At 46.5% G+C, this 16,874-nt stretch overlaps 1 protein-coding gene across 4 annotated transcripts in view; it reads right to left on the reverse strand.

Annotated features, from left to right (window-relative positions):
- sptbn1 (spectrin, beta, non-erythrocytic 1) overlaps positions 1-16,874 on the reverse strand; it is an 82,027-nt gene that overhangs the window by 60,117 nt on the left and 5,036 nt on the right. For 3 of the 4 annotated variants that reach the window (XM_061838002.1, XM_061838004.1, XM_061838005.1), the window contains one exon: positions 1,786-2,037. In XM_061838002.1, the coding sequence (XP_061693986.1) occupies positions 1,786-2,037 (252 nt within the window). Of the gene's footprint in view, positions 1-1,785; positions 2,038-16,874 lie in introns of those variants that run through there. The other variant, XM_061838006.1, reaches the window with a different exon arrangement.

Below are 16,874 nucleotides of genomic sequence, written 5' to 3' on the forward strand. Positions count from 1 at the left end.
CCCGTAATGCTAACAATGAGACACACACCACAACATTACTCATTGCATTAAATACAGTAACAAGACGCATGCAGGCATACAAGCGCAGAAGTGCGCACACCCCCCCCCACACACACACACAATTTTGAGTCCTCATGCATATTTGAAAGCGGAGTGAATTATTCAGCGACGCAGGACGCTTCTGTCTACAGTCACACGAAAAGGCCCACGCCAATGGCCAAGAACGAGTTCAGAGTGAACACCGTCCAACTATGTACAAATATTTCTGATAATTATTTATCACTCATATTTGCTATTCAGGCGCCACGGTGCGTAAACGGGTGAGAGCGTTGACCTCAGAGTTGTGAGGACCGGGGTTTAAATCCCCGCCTGTGTGGAGTTTGCATGTTCTGCCCGTGCCTGCGTGGGTTTTCTCCGGCCACTCTGGTTTTACTCCCACATCCCAAAAACATGCAACAATAATTGGACACATTAAAAATTGCCCCTTGGTGTGATTGTGGTTGCGGCTGTCGTCTGCCTCAATGTGCCCCGTGATTGGCTGGCGACCAGAAGAGGATAGCCGGGATAGGCCCCAGCACTCCCACGACCCTCGCGAGGATAAGCGGCTCAGAATATGGATGGATGGATTTACAATGGCAGAATATTAAGAGATGCGTGTATGCTTATGGTTATTCTATGGATTGTCATTTACAACACACAAACACACAAAATAAAGACCAATAAATGAAGGAGGAGGAAGTCAAAGATCAGTTAAAGAGCACGAAGGTGTAACGCGGTCCAAAGTACGATCTGGTTAGATAAATACCGGACATAAAATATTTCAACTGATCAAGTTATAGTTCAACCACACACACGCACACAAACGCACGCACACACACACAACCAGATTCTCCAAGTAATACTAATGCAACAGAGAATAACAAATCAAGTTATTTTAAAATATTTACACTGCACTGACAGTGCAATAATGCACAACATCAAAAATGAGAATTCAATTCATTTTCGTGCCACTAACCATATTCGTATGAAGACGTTTCAAAGGCGTCGCATCGCAAACCCGCAAAAGACAAAATAATGGGGTGAAAAAAAAACAATCATAAGCATCACTGAGAATGACGCTCCAACGATCCGTTTTTTTGATATCGCCCCACGAGACGCCGCATCATCATCAGAACACGAAGAAAGAACGGTTCCGCATTTCAGTTGTACTCAAACGATCCCGTTTGTGCTTTTTGACGCCGTGCGCCGCATTCCGACAGCTGTTACCGCGGCGACGACACCGCGTCGCAAATTGTCTGCGTCCTCCTAATCCAACTTCCGCGATGAACAAAATTGTCGGTAGCATACAGTTTTTGGCCGCGCATTACTAGAGAACCTGGTAAACAAAGCCGCCATGATGGTGATGATCCGTGACGCTAGCTAGCTAGCTAGCGTGGCTAAACACGGTTTAACGCCGAGTAGCGCGGATGTTTAGCGTTGGCGTCTTGTAGGTGTTACTGGACATCAAATTCTGGCTCGCTAGCGAGCCCGGAGACACAAAACACATGACACTTGTAAAAATATTAACTATTTCTTGGATTCAAAGCAACGTTCCCCAAATAGGCTTAATGTATTCATTCGTGGATCTAATCAACGATGTCACCGATCGATCATAAAATTGTTGCCCGATCCGAATCTGCCGATCATCTCGGTTTGAAGTGTACTTTCCGGCAGCCTGCGACCCACCTCCACCTGACCCCCGACCTCGCCAGTCCCCCACCGCAAAATGGCCCCGAGCGCGTTTACCTGCGAGCGCTTTGATGCGCGAGCGCTCGAAGAGTCTGGCCGAGCTGTTCTCATTGTCCCAATCGTCGGCGTCCCAGCGGTTGTTGACGCCTTCGTTGTACGTCTGCTGGATTTCCATGTGCTCCAGCTCGCCCGCTACCGACGTCATCTCCGCGCCAACGCCGCACAATGCTTCCTTCCTTCCTTCCTTGCACGCCGCCTTCCTTACTTCCTTCCTCAAAGATGCCGCGTTGAGACGCTGCTTAGGCAAACCTGCGCACAAACATAAATATGACAAGCTCAATTATGTGTCATAAACATTTAAGTCGGGCGACAAACAAGGTTTATTTAAAACATAATGCATTGATGACTCAAATAAAATATAATACATGTACAATTACAAGTACAATGAATGCAAAAACATTTTTGATGTGTATTACCATCTCATTAACATGTTATACCAAATAATTTAAGGTGAAAAAACCTATAATGTAATTAGTGTATACATTTAGACTGTTACAAACTATACTTACAATAATGCATTAATAAGATATTTGTGTATTTCAAAATCAAATGTTAATTGAATGAAAAAAAATTACATTGTATTAAAACAATGCTAATAAGCTTGTAACACAAATCAAGTTTTAATTACTGTGTGAAACTGTCTTGATATGATAATAATAAGATATACTGATAACAACAAGCATTTGCTGTGTAATTACCATAATTCAAATTCTGTAATTACTGTGTGAAACTGTCTTGTGATAATAAGACTTAATGATAACAACCAACATTTGCTGTGCAATTACCATAATTCAAGTTCTGTAATTACTGTGTAACAACAGTGTGATTAATGATGTGTTACTAAAACAACAAAGCAACTGTTTTGTTTTTCAAATATTAATATTTGGCCGTGACATGAGGGTCCGCAAGGATTGGCCTGAGCTGAAGCCGTGTTCATCGGATGACACGTGAGGCGAGTGCGCCCTCATTCGGCCACCGCCTGCCACTGCATACTTTCAGACAACACTGACTCATTGAAGAGGATTCGATGCTCCATGAAAAGTCCCTAAAATGTTGACCTTTGGAGATAAGAGAGTAACTACACGTCTTAAGCAAACAAAATTATTGTGACATGATGTCACTTTTTTGGGTGGGGCAGGGCGTTTTTGTTTTTTTTCCCCCCACTCCTCTGCAATTTCGATTGAAAGGGCAAAATGATGACTGGGCACGAGACGGCAACAGCGTGACTCGGCACAGACGCGACAACGCTAAATCATAATCCGGCATAAATAACCATGTTCACCTCGCGCCAGCCATCATGACGCAGTCTTTGCAGCAGCGGCGCCGAGTAAAGACCCCGAAAGACCAAAAACCGACCCCGGCGGATTATTTCATCCATCTTGACGCCAACACAGAATACGAAAAACTATACACAGACAAATGCAATTTGTAAAGATGTTTTGGTAATTATGGACCTTTTAAAAAAAACAGTTACAGACACGGAGCAACAAAGCACACAAGGGAAAGAAAGAAGAATCACAAACCACAACAGACAAACATTTGACGGAGAATACTTTTGAGACATAAAAACATATTTTGCGTGGATTTTTCTTTTTTAAATGAAAGGGCAATGAAATCCAAAATAGCTTGGATGAAAAATCATCGAACCCTCGCATCTTCCTCCCATCAATGTCACAACAACAAATGAAGAATTTGCGTTTCCACTGCAAGATATTTATAGCGGAACCGGAAAGTCTGGAGTACTTTGGAGAGGACCCCCCCCCACCCCCCCCGGGCCCAGGACCGACATCAAGACGGATGACACAAATAGTCACCCAAGGTCACCATCACCAGCTGATGGGACATAGACCAAAAAACCCTTGCGAGGCTAGGATTCACATGAGCAGTACGCTTACTCAGCCGCCGGGGGGGGGGGCCTTTATGACTCAAAAGAAAAACTAAGACTGAACAGTTCAAAGGTCACACACATTGAGAGTCATTTGACTAAATTATTTCACCGGGTACAAAAATCTGGTTTTTGTGTGACATAAGACGAGAGGAAGGCTTGGAGCTGAATGACTGCGATAAGTGGGTCACTCGCAACAGATGTTTTATTTTGAAAAAGTGGGTCAGCAAAAATAAATAAATAAATAAATAACTCCCGTCAGGACATACTGAAGGACTCTCAGTATAGCAAAAGTTCATCGGGTGCCTTTTTTTCCCGCCATTGTTAAAATATATATTTTTTTTTAATTGTTCTCAAAAATTCAGTTTTCTCATTTCGGCATTTGTCATTGGACACGTGAACCTGACTGAAAATTAGCCCGCCAAACCGTCGCTTCAACTCCATCCGTCCTCCCGTCCGTTTTCTTCCGTTTAGCCGAGCTCGGCTTGAGCAGGGAAGCGCGGAATTGACCCCTCCGTACAGGGCACTTAACCACGCCTCCTGAAGTGACGTCACGCCACGTGCGCTGACGTAAGACAAACAGTAAAAATGGCAAATACAATACAAAACATTCTGAACTGAGACAGACTCCATGCTTCTGATTTCATTCAATCATTCACACGTAGCAATGCTATGCTAGCGGAGAACGTCTCATTCATTTATACGAGACGTTTATTAAAAATCAAATTTATGGCATATCTTCGTGCAAACACAGTCTGGTTAAGCTTCGGCCGCGAGCCGGCAAGAAAGCGGCACGTTTGTGCAGTCCGATCATCGCTAAATATCGCTCAACAAAGAATAAGTGTGTCAATCGTTCACACGTAGCGGTGTTATGCTAGCGGAGAACGTCTCATTCATTTATACGAGACGTTTATTAAAAATCAAATTTATGGCATATCTTCGTGCAAACACAGTCTGGTTAAGCTTCGATCGCGAGCCAGCAAGAAATCAATACGTTTGTGCAGTCCGATCATCGCTAAATATCGCTCAACAAAGAATAAGTGTGTCAATCGTACACACGTAGCAATGTTATGCTAGCAAAGAACGTCTCATTCATTTATACGAGACGTGTATTGAAAATCAAATATAGGGCATACCTTCGTGCAAACATATGTGTTCCGGTAGATATTAGATGGATTTCGTTGATGATGCGGTCTTCCACAAAGTTTGACCCATCGAAGGCATTTTTCGTACTTGGTCTTCGGTTTTGGAAAGGGTACGAATGGAACTCCACCAACTAGCCTTTCAGGATACCTGTCGTCACTGTCGTCAAAGTCCGTGACTACACCTCTTAACCATATTTTTTGTTAAATAACCCAAATATGCGATAAAACCCTAACTAAACCTATACTGGACCATGCAATGTTGTCTGAGAAAATGGCGGGCTTTGGTTTGTGCAGATCTCTGGCCTCTGATTGGTCAGTGTCGCGGATTGCGCAATATCCACGGAGGGGTCAATTCCCTTTCCCTAGCCACTTCCCGAGGGAATCCCGAGGCGTTCCCGAGGAAACCAAGAGACGTACGTAGTCCTTGGGTGTCCCCTGGAAAACCTCACCAGGGAGGAGTCCAGTGGGTATCCTGGACAGGTACCCTGACCACCTTATCTGGCTCCTCTCAACGCGGAGGAGCAGCAGCTCTACTCTGAGCCCCTCCCTGATGACCGAGCTTCTCACCCTCTCAATTACGGAGGGCCCGGACACCCTGCAGAGGAATCTCATTTCGGGCGCTTCTATCCGGGATCTCGTTCTTAGGGTCACGAGGGTAGGAATGTGGATCGACCGGTAAATACTGCTTAAGCCGTGTTGGGAGGGGAAACCGGACTAGATCTACCCAGAAGTTCTCAACCTCAGCCACGAGCTCGCCCTCCTTCCCTGTCAGAGAGGTGACGTTCCACGTCCACAGACCAGGTTTTTGTAGTCGGGGATCAGATGGCCACCGCCCAGCTCAGAGTGCACACACAGATGGTGAGCCCATGGGAAGGGGGATCCGCGCTCACCTTCGAGCCCCACTTCCAGGTCTGGTTCTGGAGGAGGTGTCAAGACAGAACCTACATCCAATTAAACTCTCATACAATTAAAAAAAAAACTAACATTTCATCAGAAAACGACACGCGATTCTGATGCAATCAACGAACAAAAAAAAAAAAAATCCAATAAAAAGCATTTTAAAATAACGAGTCCCTTTATGAAATGTTTTGATTCTTGTGGAAGGAAAGTGAGACGGGATTGAGGAGAAAGCGGTTGTCTCCATGGCGACAGCGGTCCCAGCATGCAATGCGTGGGAGCCTGCACATCAGGCGGCTGACAACAACAGAAAAAGACGGTGAACAAATAACACCACAATTAGCAGCATTGTCAAAAACACAATTAGGATTATAACTAATATTCATCATAGGTGGCACGGTGGAGCAGCTGGAAAATGTTGGCCTCACAGTTCTGAGGTCCTGGGCCCGATCCCGGAGTTTGGATTTTCTCCCCGTGCCTGTGTGGCTTTTCTCCGGGTGGGCACTCCGGTTTCCTCCCACATCCCAAAAAAACTGCCAACATTAATTGAACACTCGAAATTGCCCCACGGTGTGAATGTGAGTGAGGCTGTTTGTCCCTATGTGCCCTGCGATTGGCTGGCGACCAGTTCAGGGTGTACTCCACCCCCTGCCCGTTGACAGCGGAGATAGGCTCCCCGCGACCCTTGTGAGGATAAGCGGCTAAAAAATGGATGGATAATATTCATCGTCAGGATTTGAGCAGGTCCTAATATAGTTGCGTCACAACATGTGGGCCAGCACTAAGACCGGTGCGACGGTCTGAGCGCTCCCCCGTGCTGAAAAGTCTCCTTGTGATTAATGCGCGTGCGTTGCTCACAGGGGAATTCTGGGTACGTATCAGACGCTTACTGAGAAAGCCCCCGGTCGAGTAGTTCCTGTACGTTCGCTGTGTCCGTCTTTATGAGACGTCCATGGTGAACATGAACACTCGGCGACAAGTTGGCAAGTCGAATGGCACATGCATGGATGGGGATGTTTCAGACTGGCTGGAAGTTTACAAAATGCGCGTTAATCACAAGGAGACTTTTCAGCACGGGGGAGCGCTCAGACCGTCACACCGGCAGCAGAATTAAACGCACGAAGAAGAGGCAGAGAAGGTCCCCAAATAAGATCCGAAAATAGTTGTTGTCGCACCACAGCAGCGAGTGTGCGAGACTGCGAAAGTGCCGCGTGCTCCGTTTGGAAGCGTTGCTGCTCCATTTGTAGAAAAGCAGCGCTCGTTGCGAGGTTTACAATTTCAGTAACGCTCATTAGCTCAGTGGAACAAAATAGCGTTACCTCGCTAAACGTTTTATTGACTCTATTTTGTGTCAGGTGGACAGTAAACTAAGCGTGACACACTACACACAAACATCTAAATGCATATTTAGTGAAGCGTGCGAGCGAATCTTCTATTCTTTTCGTCAAAGTGATGTTACCCAATCGTGGAATATTTCTTTACGACGAGAAAGAGGCACCAATAAACACTTTAAAGTATTTTTGATAAGTGTGTTTTTACAAATATGTTTTTAAAAAACAGTCGAAAGGAATGACGATGGCTTGCCTGTATTGCCAACTTTCACGGTGCGCGTTCGGGAACGGAGATCCCGCGATAAATGCCGATTCGCCGTAATGACAGCCAATCACGTGCGTGTGGTCAATGTCGACTGATTACCGATCAATGCGGGTGATAAGAACGATAGCTGACTGGTAGTAGAAATAATTTTTTTTTAACTCCTTCCCACGCTTCCATCAGTATTTTTCAGGTTCCAGCATCACTGGGTCGCCATGGCAACCTGGCAGCGAGCGCCGCTTCGAGCGCCCACGCGGGCTGAGATGCGAGCGCCTCTCTTCGCGCGCTAGCAACACGCTGACTGCCATGAACGTAACGCAGAAGGGTTGACGGCTCACGCGGGGCGAAGAGGCCGGTGCCGGAGAACCGAACGACAAAATGATTCACTTTTGCCAGGATTCATCGCCGTAGCTTAGCCGAAGGTGGAACTCAGGCGGGGTTTTACTTGTCTCGATGCAACTGCTGCCGGCTAGCTAGCTAGCGCTGGTCAGCTTCCATCTTGATGGCGGAGGTGAGGGACATTCTCCAGCTCTATTATTTGTAATACTAGTAGGAGTAGCTTTTAGCTCAGTTAGCGGACACTTGGAGCTTCAGTTCTCTTAACACCAATTTCTGTTTGCTTTAAGTATGATTAACAAAGTTGATAAAGAGAGTTAAAGATCAGTAAGAGTAGCAACTACATAGAAAAAGTGTAAAATGACCATTAGCTTAGCTTGCTTATGATACATTCGCTTCTGGCTGGGCTCGGTTAGCATGCTTTAGCTTTTCACAATAGTTTACATGAGTGACCATACATTTAATTTAGCTAGCTTGTTTTCCCTCAAAACTAGCTTCTTTTAGCTTGGGATGGGTATTCAACACGGTTAACAGTTAGCTCATTTAGCCCGTAGGTCTGTTTTTCCGACCAGTTAGCATCTTTGTGTTGGTCTTAGTAGTTTGAAGCAATCGAGAGTGGTCAAGGTGAGCCGCAGCTCATCTTAAACATTTTTTTTAAATAAAGCTAGCACACGTGTGTGTTAAATTTAGGACGCTGACAAGCATGTCACCCGTCAACGCGTCCTCTCTGCAGAGGCGCTAAGTAGGCCGCCGCGATCTGCCGGGACGTAGGCACTGGCTGCTGCTTATTTTGACCCGACGGTATCGCAAAGGCTGAACCAGAACCAGGAAGTGGAACAGCTGTTCACGGTGTCGCAGTGCAGACAGCGAAAATGATGAGACCCTGGAGACTCAACTTTAAATGGACTTTTTAATGTCCCGTACACAAATAGGTTTGTGTCTGGAATGTCGCAACAAGAACTAGCCAAGTTTTTGTCATCAATTTATTAAAAACGTTCGGTTGAGGATTCCTCGATGCGTGTTTGCAGAGACTCGCGTCCGTGTTAGCACAATTGGGTTAGCGGAGAGAGCTCAGCCCTAATGCAGTTAGCCGTTGCTATGGTGACGTTGATCAATATATCGATTGGCGCGACACACGAGCCGAAACACGGCGCAGCGCAGAAAACCCGCGGCGCGCACTAAAAGCACAAAAGATGGCTGACGATCATTACGAGCCAGGCCACGGTTTACTGCCAAAACAAAAATCGATGAAAACATTAGCAAAAAATGCGCACACTCCTTCATTTTCGCGGACTTGATAAAGCGTTCGGGGGCGGGATAATCATAACGGCATCTTGTTAATTACACAGTGGTGAAAATGAGAAGTCTACAAACAGGAAGTCATTAGCATTTAGTGCTAATGAGGCAACTAACACGCACGTACGCCTCATAAATGACAAATGGGACATGGGCTAGTGACAACATAGACAGACATAGATGTTAAATGTCAATTATGACTGCTGAATGACAGCAATCACACAGTTTCAAAACAACTACAAGAGATGACGCCATCATCATCAACTTAGTTTTATTTTAAATTAAAAACTGAATTATAATCATAGTTGGTTAGTGATTGGGATCAAATTTCGTGCCAAAATAACAACAAAAAAACCCACAAGGAGCGATGGAAAGAAACAAAGCTGCGCTCGCGCTTTAGGTGGCCATCTATATTTCATAAAGCTTCCATTAATATGTCGTCTGCTCACATTAGTATGCCCGCATGCACACACACACACACACACACACACACACACACAATTACTAACACACTTTGAATCATCACGCACAACACGCAGATACTACATTACAATATATATTTTTTTTAAACGTAGAACAATGCAAGCGCTTTGATTATTTTTGTGTTATTGAATATAAAATTCCTGTAACCCTTGCAAAGATAAGTGGCTCAGACAACAGATGGATGAATATAAAACCTCAAAATTTTGAATTATTGATTCCCACCCTCGCTTATCGAAAAGGCAAATGATGATTTACTTTGTCATTCTTTTATTCCCTGCGCAAGCAATATTTTTTTTTCCTCTAGCAAGTTGTTCACTCGCCATTAAAATGAGGAGTTTGAAATATTACAATATTACAAAATTTAGAAAAGTCACATAGTCTCATTTGCTAAAACTGTTATGATCAATTTGAAGTGATCGGTTTTGAATAAAATGTTTTTTTTCCCCCGAATACAACAATGATCAGTAGTTGCAGCCTTAGCCTTTATCACAGGTGTCAAACTCAAGGCCCGGGGGCCGCATTCGGCCCGCCACATGATTTTATGTGGCCCGCGGAGCCAAATCTAGAGTGTCAACTTTCATGATTCTTGCAAATACTGTACCGAAATTTCAAATTGTCGTTATCATAAATAATGAAGTGGAGATATTACAAGCATATTTGTGTTACCAGTTGAAAAACGCATTGCTCTTGAGTTCTGATTCCAAAACTAGTTGATAAATGGCATCCATCCACTTTCTTGACCGCTTATCCTCACAAGGGTCGCGAGAGTGCTGGAGCCTATCCCAGCTGTCAACGGGCAGGAGGCGGGGTACACCCTGATCCGGTCGCCGGCCAATCGCGGGCCACACGGAGACAGGCAACAGTCGCACTCACAATCACACCTTGGGGCAATTTAGAGTGTCCAATTAATGTTGCATGTTTTTGGGATGTGGGAGGAAACCGGAGTACGCGGGGAAAACCCACGCAGGCACGGGGGAGAACATGCAAACTCCACACAGGCGGGTCCGGGATCGAACCCAGGTCCTCAGAAAACCGAAGACGACGACATACTTTTGGATACGCGCCGGTGTTTCCCGAACGTAATCTCTGGCGGAGGGGGACGCCTTGCAAAATGGCGTTGTCGGTTTAAAAAAAAATGGACATGAATGACATACAAAATGAGGTGTGTGTTTTTTTTTCGACGGTCAGGCTGCTTGTTGAGCGTGAAATAATTTTTTTGTCCGGGTGTATTGAATACTTTCACCAGAATTCGAATCCAGTGAAACAAAAGGTGAAAGTCTGGATGGGCCGCAGTCGTCCTGAGGGAGCGAGCCGCTACGCTAACCGTCTGCGCTTAGCATTAGCGCGTGGCGCCGACAGGGCGGAGGTTCCCTTCCGACGAAGAAGGGAGGAGGCCCAGGTTGCGGGATGGCGCAGGAAAAAGGGAATAGTGGAGAAGAAGAAGAAAGCCGAGACTTCCTGATGCTCATCTTGTTTGCCGCCATTTTCACTTCCTCGATTTCCTCCGTGAGCTTTTTCCACAAAGACCCACGCAAACGCGCCCCTTCTCCCTGCCTCGCTGATGTCACCCCAAAATGTCGGCCAATCGCTGCCAAACATTCACAAACGCGCTCCATTTTTCCCTCTCAAAAAGCTTCTCGCAGGCTTTAGTCCCAAAATAAATCACATGCACGCACGCGCGACAACAGCGGGTTTCTCGCAGTCCAGATTGGAGGGTCGGGGGTGTCGTCATGGCGATCCATCCCGCCGTTTCAGCCCGGCCGGCGGCCAGATTCTTTCACGTTTCTCCGCTCGGGAGCTGCGGTGCATTGTGGGATGTCACATCTAATCTCCTCTGTGTGTGCGCGTGCCAGCGGTTTCCTGCTGATCTACGTTTAAAAAAAAAATTCCTTGCATGCCTCAAGACTGCAGGTGCACAAACGTTTTTTTTTTCGGGTCGCCACTTTCCTCACGCGGACGGGAAACATTTTGGAGCTGGTGTAAAACGGAAAGCAGACAATATGGTGGATGAAGTCTATCCAGGGAGTTCACTGATCTACCAAAAATTACACGCGTCAATCGATTTAATCAATTGTCATGTCCGCAAAATGCCTTTTTCTGTCTGTCTGTCACTGGAAAAAAAAAAAAAAAAAAAAAACATGTGACAGAGTACCAAGACAGGAACTGAGGTAGTGCATATGAGCAAGTCCGGTGTGGCGGAGAAACACGTTGGAATAGTTCAGGACATGTACGAGGGCGGCAGAACACCGGTGAGATGTGCCAGAAGAATTTAAGGCGGAGGTGGGACTGCATCAGGGATCCGCGCTGAGCCCCTTCCTGTTTGCGGTAGGAATGGATAGGCTGACAGACGAGGATAGACCGGAATCCCCTTGGACTGTGACGTCCGCAGATGATATCTGGTTCTGCAGTGAAAGCTGCCGGGCAAAAGAGCGAGAGGAAGACCAAAGAGAAGGTTGATGGGTGTCGTGAGGGAGGACGTGAGGACAGCGGGGGTTACAGAGGAAGATGCGCGAGATGGGATTAGATGGAAAAAGGTGACGCGCTGCGGCGACCCCTAGCGGGACAAGCCGAAAGGAAAAGAAGAAGAAAGTTTGCTCCACTTTTTGATCTGAGACCAATGTTTTAGGTGTTCTAAAACAGGGGTATGGCTGTGAAACGATAAAAATCTCATATTTACACATGAAATATATTAACTAGTTTTCTAATCACAAATCAAAGGTTTTTCCAACTATTGTTATTTGGTACCACAAAAATGCTTGAAATTTCTAAACGCTATCAATTTATGATAGGACAACTTGAAGTTTTGGTACAGATTTGAAAAAAAAAAAAAAAAAAAAATCATGGACATTGATACACGTGATTTGCCTCCGCGGGCCACATAAAATCAAGCGGTGGGCCAGATCTGGCCCCAGGGCTTCGAGTTTGACACCTGTGTTCTAAAAGACGGAAAAGCTAAATTGTTTATTTTCCGGTGAAAGAAGAGAGTCGACATTTTATTTTGGTAGTTTGCGTGATTTTGAGCGGTTTTTGCAAGTCGAGTCGCTGGAAACACGGAGAACGGGAAAGAGGGGATCTATTTTTGTTTTGTTTTGGTTTGGAGGAACATCCATCCAGCCATTTTCTTTGCCGCTTATCCTCACGAGGGTTGCGGGGAGTGCTGGAGCCTATCTCAGCTATCGATGGGCAGGAGGCAGGGCACACCCTGAACCGGTCGCCAGCCAATCGCAGGGCACGTCGAGCCAAACAGCCGCACTCACAATCCCACCTGGGGTTAATTTAGTGTCCAATTAATGTTGCACGTTTTTGGGATGCGAGAAGCAACCGGAATGCCCGGAGAAAACCCACGCAGGCATGGAAAGAACATGCATACTCCACACAGGTGGGGCCGGGATTGAACCCGGGACCTCAGAACTGTGAGGCCAACGCTTTCCAGCTGCTCCACCGTGCCGCCGTTTGGAGGAACGAAGCGTTTCAAATACTTTTCTGGTCGTGAATGCAAGTTAATGATAGCAAAAGACATTCCAAAGCGGCAAATCGCGCTGACAGTCCGCCTTCACCGGGTTCCGTGTGCAAGCCGAATGGCGTCCCCCGATTGGGACTTCAGCGGGTTTGCTGTGTGAAAGTTGGAAAGTGGCGACGCGCGTCGCTTACGTTTGGCCGAGGACACGAAGCGCCGCGCCGCCCCCCCCCAACTCATATTTCCTCTGATGATGAGTGTCAGTGGCGCGTGCACACACACACACACACACACAGCATGAAGCATCATCTTACAAACCCAAGAGAGAATCCAGGTTGGAGATCAATGACGTCAACCAGTTTGTTGCCACGGCAACGCTAAAAATACGAGCCGACGTCCGGCAAATCCTCCCCGTCATTGCCGCCGAACTATGATCGCAAGGTATCGGACCATCGGATACGGTAATCGTGAAGGCTGCCCGTACGAACGGCCGATACTTGGAAGTACATTACGGCAAAAATTGAAATTGGGGAAGTCTTCCGAGCCAGCAGGTGGCGCTAAACTGAAATGTGAGCAAATCCAGGACGAAAGAAAGCGCTACAATTATCACATCATTATTGTGTTAACTGTAATTTTATGTATCAAAAGTACTAATGGTAGGGTACTGATTATTGGTGAGTACTAAAAAGTCAATATCCATATTATAAGTCTAAAAAAAAAAGTGCTACTGAAAATCTCCAATTTATTTTGTTCTGGCTTTGCTAATGTCACATTGCTAACGCAGGTTAGCTAGCCTGAGGATTGAAGGCGGAGCTTAAACGCAGCGAAGACAAACAATGCGAAGCGGCAGCCAAAATCCAAACACGTTGGATAAACTGATGATGATTTGATATCTCGGCATCGGCGGCCTCAAAATATGGACGGAGGGGGAAAGGAAAAAGCGGGCGAAGCAGGAGGGGCGGACGGGGAAGCCTTCTGATAACGAATAATTCCACTTGTGCGGAGGGAGAGCGGCAACCGCAGGCGGAGGTCCGCTTTGGGCCGACGACTCATTTCCTGTCTGCCGCCGCTCGACCACACCCGAAGCCCTCGGCGGCGGGGAACAAACGCACAGTCGATTACAAACATGTCCACACGCAAGCACAATTTTGTCACCGTCGGTAATAAAGCGGACAAAAGATTCAAGAGTCCAAAAGAATTCTGCTGGAACTCGGAAAGCACACACACACGCCGTTATCTCCGCGTGCGTGTGCTTGCATTCCATGGGCGTGGCCAGATGATGATGTCACATAGCGGTCCACTTCCTGTCTTGCTGGACATTTTCCAGAAGGTTCCCGCCTCTCTCGCTCTCTCGCTCTGGTCCTCCTTTATCATCGCGGGGGACGCTCACACGGCTCTCAGCCGCCCGATGGCCCTCCCTCCGTTCCTTTTCCTCCTTCCCCCGTCCCCCTTCCCTCCCTCCCTCCCTTTTTGCCGCCTTCCTGTCTCTCTTTTCTTCCTTCTTCTGTCCCTCTTTCCTGCCTCCCTCCCTCCTTACCCTTTCCCTCTTTCATTTCTTTCACTCCCTCCCGCCATCCCTTTCCCTCCTTCCTCTGTGTGTTTTTCCCTCCTTCCTCCGTCCCTCTTTCCCCTCCTTGTTTCTCTGACCTTCCTCCCCCCTCCTCTGTCCCTTTCCCTCCTTCCTCTGTCCCACCATCCTCTCCCTCTTTCCCTCCTTCCATCTTCCCTCCCTCCTCGCCTTTTTCCTGTGTCCCTCTTCCCTCCTTACTCTTTTCCTCTTTCCTCCCTCCATCCCTTTTTCCCGCCTTCCTGTCCCTCTTTCTTCCTCCCTCGCTCCTCCACCCTTTCCTCCATCCCTCTTCCCTTCTTACGCATTCCCTCTTTCGTTCCTTCCTCCCTCCCGCCGTCCCTCTTGTCTCTCCAACCTTCCTCCCTCCTTCATCTGTCCCTCCATCCTGTCCCTCTCTCCCTACTCCCCCCTTTCCTGTGTCCCTCCTCCCTCCCTCTGTGCCTCTTTCACTCCTTCCTCTGTTCCTTTGGCCCTCCTTCCTGTCCCTCAATCCTCCTTCTCTCCTCCCTCTCGCCCTCTTTTCTTCCTTCCTCTGTCCCTCTTTCCCTCCTTTCTTCCTCCCTCCTTCCCCTTTCCCTCCTTCCTTCCTCCTTCCCTCGTCCCTTTGTCTCTCCTTCCTCTGTCCCTCTTTTCTTCCTTCCTGTCCCTCTTTCCCTCCTTCATTCCTCCCTCCCTCCTTCCTCTGTCCCTCTTTCCCTCCTTCCTGTCCCTCCATCCTCCTTCCCTCTTTTCTTCCTTCCACTGTCCCTCTTTCACTTCTTCCTACATCCTTCCACTGTCCCTTTGTCTCTCCTTCCTCTGTCCCTTTCCCTCCTTCCTGTCGCTCTTTTCTTCCTTCTTCTGTCCCTCCTTCCTCCATCCCTCTTTCCTCCGACCCTCTTCCCCTTCCTTCCTCCATCCCTCGTTCGTCAAGACGACATCATTTCTGGTTAGCGTTTAAATTCAAGTCATATCATACACTCGAAAAGTCCAAACCCAAATGCAGACATCTCAATTTTGCGGGGGAGAATTGTGTTATGAAATTTGTTTTTACTTCAGGTTCAAAGCGAATAATACATTTTGTATGTTAAGCAATTCAGGGTTTCTTTAGCTTTTATTGAAAAGGTCTTTGCATTTTCTTTCATTGATTGTCAAAACCAGACAACAGCAAGATTGTTTTTTCCTCCAAAAGCCAACAATTTTCCAAAGTTGTTGACGTGTCCCATCGACGACAATGACGAGCCAAGTTTAGCCTGGGTCGCGAGTGAATAGTCAATAGAAAGTCTTCACTAAATAGACAATTATATATTTTTGATATTTTCAAACGTTCATGTTGTAAGGTTTAAATAAGCTTCCTTTCATGCAGTCGTTCATCTTCCGTTGCGCTTCTCCTCACGCGGGTCACGGGTGTCTTGGAGGTCATCGGGATAGACCCTGAACTGGTCGCCAGCCAATCGCAGGGCACTTGGAGACAAACAAACCTCCACACTCACAATCACACCTCCGGGCAATTTAGAATCGCCAATTAACGCGTGTTTTTGGGTTGTGGGGAGGAAACCACAGTACCGGAGCCTCTGTAGAGTTTGAACGCTCTCCTCATGACTGCGTGGGTTTCCAAAAACATGCAACATTAATTGGACACGTTAAAAATTGCCCCCAGGTGTGATTTTGAGTGCGGCTGTTTGTCTCCATGTGCCTTGCGATTGGCTGGCGACCAGTTCGGGGTGTACCCCGCCTCCTGCCCGGAGACAGCTGGGATAAGCTCCCGCACTCCCCATGACCCTTGTGAGGATAAGCAGCTAAGAAAATGGCTGGATGGATATTCATCTGTTTTAGTCTTTATTATTATTATTTGTATTATTGTCTTCAACATTGTATTTCAAATTTTGTATATCCTTTATTGCAGCTGAATTTTAAATGCTCTATATGCATGTATTTTTTTTCATCTTTTTTACTTTTTCAATTATTATTTTAAATTACAACTTTTATTGAACATAACCAAATAATTTAAATAGCCTGGTTTAAAAAAAAAAAAAGGAAATACATAAATAAGGCAGCAGTGGTAGCACTTTAGCACATCTTTTTTTTTTTTTTTTGGGGGGGGGGGCTTTTGCAGCAGGGCTCGGTTCCCAATTCCTGTGCATCATTTCACATCATAAACGCTCTCTTTGATGATTTATGTTGCGTTCAAATGATTATGCTTGAAAAAATGTTGCAACATGGCCGCCATTAGTCTCTGTCCTCCTCACACACACAAAATGATTTTAACGTCATTTCACTCGTGCCGGCAACCAACAAAGTAATCGTTGGTTATGGAAGTCGTGTCGAAAGCGCTGCCCGACAACTATTTGTCGCGTAACGCACACCAGATGGACATCAGCCAATTATCTAAAAGCCAAATGCTGTGTTGCTGTGTGAAAGTTGATGCGATCACGGCTAGGGACG

The sequence above is a fragment of the Syngnathoides biaculeatus genome, chromosome 12 (assembly GCF_019802595.1).
Source record: "Syngnathoides biaculeatus isolate LvHL_M chromosome 12, ASM1980259v1, whole genome shotgun sequence".
NCBI classification, from domain to species: Eukaryota; Metazoa; Chordata; class Actinopteri; order Syngnathiformes; family Syngnathidae; genus Syngnathoides; species Syngnathoides biaculeatus.